We start from the raw sequence: 8512 nt of genomic DNA on the forward strand, positions 1-8512 counted from the left end.
CATCCCCAATCCTGGTATGCATGGCTCCCTCATCCCCAATCCTGATATGCATGGCACCCCTCATCCCCAATCCTGGTATGCATGGCTCCGTCATCCCCAATCCTGGTATGCATGGCTCCCTCGCCCCCATCCTGGTATGCATGGCTGCCTCATCCACAATCCTGATATGCATGGCACCCCTCATCCCCAATTCTGCTATGCATGGCTCCGTCATCCCCAATCCTGTTATGCATGGCTCCCTCATCCCTATCCTGGTATACATTGGCCCCTCGTCTCCAATCCTGGCATACATGGTATACCTCATCTCTATCCTGGTATGTATGGTACCCCTCATCCCTATCCTAGTATGCATGGCACTCCTCATCCCAATTCTGGTATGCATGGCCTCCTCATCCCAGAAACCTGATATGCATGGCACCCTATCCCTCATCCTGGTATGCATGGCACCCCGCATTCCTATCCTGGTATGTATGGTACCCCTCATCACTATTCTGGTATGCATGGCATCCCTCACCTCCCAATCCTGGTATGTGTGGTACTTCTCATCCCCAATCCTGGTATGCATGGCTCCCTCATCCCCAATCCTAATGTGTGTGGTACTCCTCATCCCTATCCTGGTATACATGGTACCCCATCCCTCATCCCTATCCTGGTATGTATGGTACCCCTCATCCTGGTATGCATGGCACCCCTCACCCCCAATCCTGGTATGCATGGCACCCCTCACCCTCAATCCTGGTTTGCATGGCACCCCTCACCTTCAATCCTGGTATGCATGGTACCCCTCATCCCCCAATCCTGGTAAGTGTGGTACCCCTCATCCTGGTATGCATGATCCCCTCACCCCACAATCCTGGTATGCATAGTCCCCTCACCCCCCAATCCTGATATGCATGGTCCCCTCACCCCACAATCCTGGTATGTGTGGTACCCCTCATCCCCCAAATCCTGGTATGTGTGGTACCCCTCACCCCCCCAATCCTGGTATGTGTGGTACCCCTCATCCCCCCAATCCTGGTATGTGTGGTACCCCTCATCCTCCCCCAATCCTGGTATATGTGGCCCCCTCACCCCCCAATCCTGGTATGTGTGGCCCCCTCATCCCTTTCACGCTGTACACACATACAAAAAAATAAACACTTATACTCACCTTTCTTCTCTGTGCTCCAGCACTGCTGTGTCCTCTTCTGCCGGAGGCCGAGGGAGGAGTGCGGCGCCAGAGCACCGTGCTGTCTGGTGCCATTTTGCTGAAGACACACTGCAAATGTGTCTTCAGTAAAATGGCGCCGGATAACGCTATGTGCATGCGCCAATCTGACGCCTCACTCCTGCCCTGGTCTCCGGCGAAGAGAGGCGCCGCTACAGTGCTCCTCCTGGTCAGGTAAGTACGTAAGTATGGCGCCGGAGATCGCGGTATGCATTCAGTGTCTACGCATACCGTGATCTACCGCGCCATACATCTCCTCTTACTGTAACAGCTGGATGCGGTCTTCTGTCTGGAGCCAGACTGCGTGTCGCGCATGCGCAGTCTATAAAGGCTTCAGACAGAGACCTGCATCCCTGGTTATATTATAGATGGGGAAAAGATTAATTAAAAAATTGTATTTTATTCTATTTTATTCATTTATTCTTTTGCGCTTAAAAGTCCAGTGGGTGGTCCTACTCAGTGATTGGCAGCCTTCTGTATTTGAGAGTGAGCGATAGGACCATCTCCTTAAATTCTGAAACCAGAAAAAGCAGAGATTTCAACGAATAAAATACAAGTTATATTAAATCTTTTACTCCAACCCTACAGTATACACATATCTACTCCTCTATGTCAATTGGATGCAGATTTGACTGCACGAGACAGGTTGCCTTAAATGACTTCTAAATGTCTCAGCCTGTGACAGCTTTCGCCCAGAGGTGTCAATTTAAGCTCCTGCACCCCAATTCAAAATCCGTAACAAGGCTTATCACATCATGTACCATCTATAACATTGCTATCTCTGCATCCCCTGTAGCTATGCCATTGTCACGCTAGATATGGGGAGAACCCAGCGTATAATGATAGGAGAAGAGGAGGGAGCCCTACAACTAGGGAAAGTGTTTCTGCTATGTATACCCATTTTTCACATGCAAAGCACCATGGAATAAAAGGCGCTATAATAATTAATAATATTATTAATAATAATAATAATAATAATCCCCAAGCAAGGTGAGGATCACCGCTGGGTCCTAAAGAGAGAGGAATCATAAAAGGAAAATGGAGATGTTTGTAAGGCCAAACGCAGCGACCTTCTACAGCCGGACACCGGCTGTCAACCCTGACACACCCGTGACAGCCATCTTGTATGTATGATGTCAATGTGAACTACCCCCTATGCTGTGTGAAGGGTGGCACCCTGTTGCCACTGTTTTATTGTATTGCAAAATGCTTGTTTTTTAGGGGCATTGTGTTGATATATTTTCTTAGGGGGCATACTTCTTGTTAAAGGCTCACTTGGTGAGGTGGATCATCTGAGCTGTAGGTCTGGGTGAGCAGCAAGGATTGGAGGTGATGGTGCAGCAGAGCGGGTCTTGTTGGATGACACATGGATCAATGAGGACCAAAACAGTAGGGTATGTGTGATGGTCAGACAAAAAGTGAAGCAGGTAATACAGATGAAGCAGATCCATGGGTGCTTATATACACAGGAATAATAACTGTATAGGAAACTGGTATTTTTCAGCAGGGAAGTAGTTAATCACAGTAATACAGTCTGGTATGTTCCAGCAGGGCACTGGTTAATAACAGTGCTGTATGGAAACTTGAACTTATAGCAAGAAAATAGTTAACCTCACAATAGCAGCATAGTATAGGTAAACTGGAGACTCACCTGAAGAGATTTGTTACCTTGATTGCAGAGACTTGGTATGAGCAGGACCAAGAATAGTTGCAAGAACCTGGTAACTTGCTTGCTGAGTGATATATGTGGATGAAACCTGGTAAGCTGGACTGACCTTTTTAAATAGCACTGGTTGTAAAATGGAAGTCAGTAGTAACAGAGGTGGATGATTAGACGCATGGTTGGTGCTGAGCCAAGTGGAGGACAAGCAAACTCATGACGAACTTGAGACAACTGTAGATAATGCTGTTTAATGCCTAATTACTGACTTCTGTCTGAGCCAGCCTTAAAATCGCCAGGATGCCTGAGAAATTCTAGTTGTCCTCCTACAGTTTGACTACTAGTGGCTGCTATTGTTCACCTTAATAATTGTGCTACAATTGCCCTTTACTAAGATGTCAGATTCTGAACCTGTGGAATCCATCTTGTTTCCTGTTTGGGCCTACTTAAAGCCGCATGGATCTTTCACTCATTGCTTGAGTATTTTCTCTAGCTGTTAGCCTAGTTTCCAGTCTCCAGCTCCTGAATACTCTTTCCCAGACTGTTCTCATTTATCTACGGATTGTTTCCAACAACTCCTTTTTCTAAGTACAAGAATTTCAACTACCGCTTGCTATTCCTGCTCGTGCTCCTTTGGTGTAGACTACTGCAAAAGAAGGCGGCCATAGGGAAAGGGAGTGTGGCAGAGGCGGACATACCTCCGATACAGCGTAACTGGTGCAGCTGCACAGGGGCCCTGAAGGAGAGGGGGCCCGATCAGTTGCTGAAATATCTTGTTAAAATTTTGGGCAGGATTTACTAGAGCTGTAATAGAGGTCATATCAGTTGTCCCTCAACATGAAAAATATCTGAAGTAAGATGACTGAAAAAAATGAAATGTAGATTGTGCTTAATATTTAACTTTCATGTCCAGATAAGTGACACCCCTGCTGTAATTGAGGAAAAGGAAAATCAAGAAGAGTCAGAAGCTAATCCTCCTGAAGAGAAGCAGGTAAGACACACACGTAGATATACCCTGTATGTGTACTGTTTTTTTTTTATTATTTTGGGATTTTTTTAAGAAATATTTTTACAATTTTTTTTTAAACTTTTTTTTTAACTTTATTATTTAGTCCCTCTATGAGTCTTTCACTTTCAGCAGTCTGATCGCAGTTCTAATGCATTGAATGCATTGCAATGCAGCAGCATTGCTATGCATTAGAACTGACAGTCTGCTCTCACACAAATTTGTTAGATCATGCACTGGGCATGATCTAAGATGTTTGCTCGAGTCTGGTGACCCAGATATCGTTATGACAACATCGGGTCACCATGGCAACGATCGGGCTCGATGACTTTGCGGGGGCACCGATCGGAGGGCAGAGGGGGTTTCCTCCCTCTGCCTGCCTTCTAAATGCTGCGATGGCAGCATTTAGGGGGTTAAACTGTACATGGCACTGTCTGTAAAGCACCACTAAACTTTTTGATTTGATTTTAATTTTAACTTTTGCAGGAAGAACCTGAAACAGTGGCAGTAGCAGAAGAAGAAAAAGTAGAAGTGGTCGAGGAGGTAAGATGAGATCAACAACAACAGGATCTGCTTTGCTGCACACCTTCCCTCCATACAAGACGGGGCTCTGCTAAGTCCAATTTCCAGGATCTAGAGCCCCATTCTCAGAATTTCTGCAGGCCCCCCATTGTCATATCCAGAGCGATTAGCAAGTTTTGATTCTCCTTGGATGAATAGTGCAGTACACTGCCCAGATGAAGCTTCCAGACAGTGCCATGTACAGACAGTGTCATACAGACAGTGCCATGTGCAGACAGTGCCTTGTAGACAGTGCCATGTACAGACAGTGCCATACAGACAGTGCCATGTAGACAGTGCCATGCAGACATTGCCATGTACAGACAGAGCCATGTACAGTGCTATACAGTGCCATGTACAGTGCCGTACAGACAGTGCCATACAGAATCAATATACCATTTACTGTACACATTGTATATCGTATGTTCAGACATATAGTGCATACATTGCCCATATTTTGCCAAGATTGTATCATATAGTCCATATGTAAAGCTAAACAGTAGATGCTGAAATAGTGCCATGTTATGCCACATAGTGCCATCGTGTGCTAGTATTGTGCCATATTGTGCCTATATTTTGCTGTAAGATACTGATACAGTGCCATGTTGTACCCACATAGTGAAAAACATGCTGATGTAGTGTCATGTAGCCCCATAACATGTAATATAGTGCCATATTTTACCACATAGTTCCATAAAATGCTATTATAGCGCCATATTGTACCATAAGATACTGATATAGTGCCATTTTAACCCCACAAAGTGCCATAAGATGCTGATATAGTGCCATATTAACCCCACAAAGTGCCATAAGATGCTGATATAGTGCCATATTAACTCCACAAAGTGCCATAAGATGCTGATATAGTGCCATATTGTGCCATAAGATACTAACAAAGTGCCATATTGCGCCCCATGGTTTCATAAGATGCTGGTATAGTGTCATATTGTGCCCATACATCACCAAATAGTGACCACGCAAGACCCAGCATTACAGAGCAGATGCCATTTTCCTCAGACTTTATTTTTGCACGCCTATACCAGTTTTTAGTATTGGGCATGAAAATTATACTGCCCCCTGTTGACAGCAGGGAAAACTAATAATGCACAATACAATGCCCCCAGGGCACATGCCCAGCAGGCCCCTAGGTTTTTACTTACTGTGCCGTTCATTACTGCTAATTAATTTTTCTGTTCTTGTAGGTGGACGCAGCAGCAGATGATGAACAAGAAGAAGAAGAAGAATCCTAGAAATCAGAACTACTTCTGTTGTACTCTTCAGGTATCGTTTGGTGACTGATCTTTACTTATACAGTACACACACACATATATATATATATTACAGCATTATAATCATTATATAATTTGAAATGTTGTGGGATTGATGGCGCTTTTCCTGTGTGCGTTGCCCATGCGTTAGGCACTAATGGCCCCCATACAGCAGAGATGCAGAACTGTGCGCTGATAACAAGCTGGATGGTCCGTCTCCTTGATAACAAGTTGGATGGTCCCTCTCTGCGATAACAAGCTGGATGGTCCCTCTCCTCGATTGCAAGCTGGATGGTCCCTTTCCTCTTGATTTCTATTTTGCCTCAGTCCATTATAAATGATCTTTGGCCAAGGGAAGACGGCAACGTTTCTGGATTATGATGATATTTGCCTTCTTTCCATAATAGAGCTGTAACTTGCATTTCTGGATTGTACTGAACTGTGATCATAGACTATGATTTCTGGATTATTCCTGAGCCCATGAAGTGATTTGTACAGCTGAATCACCCCCTGTATTTATTGCAATGCCGTCAGAGAGTTCGTAGATCACAAATGTCCAATATTGACCATTGGTTAACATAGGTTTCTCCAGAATCTCTGAATATTTTCATGATATTTTCTCCTGTAGATGTTAGGATATTTAAAGTCTTTGCAATTTTACGTTGAGGAACATTTTTCTGAAATTATTCCACCATTTTTAGATGCAGTTGTTCATAGATCGGTGACCACTGACCATCTTTGCTTCTTAGAGACTCTGCCTCTCTAACATGCCCTTATTATACACAGCCATGTGACTCAGTTAAAAAATTGACCCTCCAGTTGTTTTTCATTAATACCACTTACTTTTGCATAGTATTTTTTTTCAAATTAAATGGAAAAATTTCCAACCTTCACCTTCTGATCTATGTCCTGTGTTCTGTTGTGAATAAAATATGGCAAGAAGAGATTTTCACATCCTCCTTGTTCTCTTTACATTTTACACAGCACCCCAATTTTTTTGGAATTGGGGTTGTTGATTTATATTTTGAAATTCGCAACTGTCAAAAACTAAAATGGGAGTGGGGCAGAGCTTCTCTAGTTTTTATAATACCCTGATCACTTTGTATTTCCCTGCCCGAATATGCACACACCTTGCATCCTCACCCTAAGGCCTCATTTAAACATCAGTGATGTTATAGGTACGCAAAAAAAAACGCAGACATCTGAACAGTTCCATAGATTTTAATGGGTAAGTGCTTCATCCGTGAAAAATACAGATAGAACGCGTAAGTGAAAAACGGACGTCTGAATGAGGCCTAAACCCCTTCTTTCAACAAGACCATCAACGATGGACACCTGCTTTATGACATTTAACCTCTCTGTTATCTTGTCTTTCAGGCCACCAAAAATAATTATCTCAGAAGAGAACTGCACTCGGCCACTAATCTGCAATTTGTTTCCACTAAATTTTTCTCTGAAGTCCAACACAACGCCTCTCCATAAGGCCTAAGAGCAGCCCTGCGGAGCCCCTTCTCGGCACCTTAACTCTCGTTTCCACCAGTGGTTTTCACATGGGTTTAAGTCATGTGCGGTGGTGAACTTTGCACTGGATGTCCTCAGGATTTCTTACTCACTGGATATTATGGACATGATTTGTAATAAAGTTAGAAATAAAACTTGATTTCTTTTTCAAGGAGACTTAAGAAATTTGTGCTTTTCTTATATTTTTGTGTTTCCTGCAGGAAAATCTTCTTCTACCTACATTCCCTTCAGCCCTCTCCTATAGTGACATGGATGTCACATGTAGTTCTGTCTTCACTAACACAGCCACATAAGTCATCACTTTCCGGCAAAATCATCACAGTTCTCCTGAAATTGACATACTCTGTGCTGCTAGACCCTGTTCTTTCCTCCATTGGTGAACTCACGCTTGTCTTCACATGGCTGACCCTGTCATACACCGATCCTTCCTCACTAACAAGATCACAGTTCAGTAAACACCTCTCAGACCTCTTCTGAAATACTCTGTTCTAGGACCCTTCTTCCAATATTTATCTCTGACTTCCTATTTGTCAACCTCTTTCTCCCCAACATTAACAAAAGTTGGATCACCGTCCTATGGTGATCTACTGTAATTTCAGAGGACTTGAAGTGAATTCCAAGTGCTGAGGTCATATTGTCAAATATTAAAGACACACTTAGCATTAATCAAGGGCAGAGTGTTCATGGTGTGGATATAAGCATGTAGATGGCATTGACCAGCACATCTAAATAATACTGCCATACAGGATTAATAAATAATACCACCGTAGTACTACTATATAAGAATAATGCTGCCATATTCAGTACTAATGTATAATACCACTACCATGCTCTATACAAGAATAATGCTGCTACATACAGTACCATAAATAATGCTCATGCCATCAGTGTAATTTTAGAATTCTGTGATAGACGGGCTCACTCGGCTGCTCACAGAGGTAGACACAGGAACGCTTCTTGTTTTAATCTTCTGATGGTTTATTAAAACACAGCATAAACCAGTGCAGGGTTCAACAAAATAAACATGGCTTTTCTGGCATAGCGGGAAAATAAAAGATAACATTTAGCACAGTCCATATGGCTGCGGGGATCCGCCCTCCCAGGATACAACAACAGAGTTCAGCACAGTTTATCATAAACACTTCTCTGGAGCTTTCTCCTCCAGGAACACCGAATGACTCAGAAGGCTGACTATTTCCCTTTAAACCCCACAATAGGGAGGAGATACAGTGAACAGCCTCCCACCTGTTCTCCACCTGTTCACATAAAAACCTAGCCCTTAAAATAGC

General features: G+C 43.5%; 1 protein-coding gene across 1 annotated transcript in view; it reads left to right on the plus strand.

Moving 5' to 3' along the window:
- The window catches only part of SH3BGR (SH3 domain binding glutamate rich protein), a 55069-nt gene extending 47695 nt beyond the window's left edge, over nt 1-7374 (plus strand). The window contains exons 4-7 of the mRNA XM_073668429.1: nt 3781-3858; nt 4360-4416; nt 5637-5715; nt 7080-7374. Of these exons, the coding sequence (XP_073524530.1) occupies nt 3781-3858; nt 4360-4416; nt 5637-5684 (183 nt within the window). The 3' untranslated portion in view covers nt 5685-5715; nt 7080-7374. The remainder of the gene's footprint in view (nt 1-3780; nt 3859-4359; nt 4417-5636; nt 5716-7079) is intronic.
- The last annotated feature ends 1138 nt before the right edge of the window (nt 7375-8512 follow it).

This window comes from Phyllobates terribilis, unplaced genomic scaffold (assembly GCF_046119375.1).
Source record: "Phyllobates terribilis strain yellow unplaced genomic scaffold, ASM4611937v1 Scaffold_2__4_contigs__length_985480577, whole genome shotgun sequence".
NCBI lineage: Eukaryota > Metazoa > Chordata > Amphibia > Anura > Dendrobatidae > Phyllobates > Phyllobates terribilis.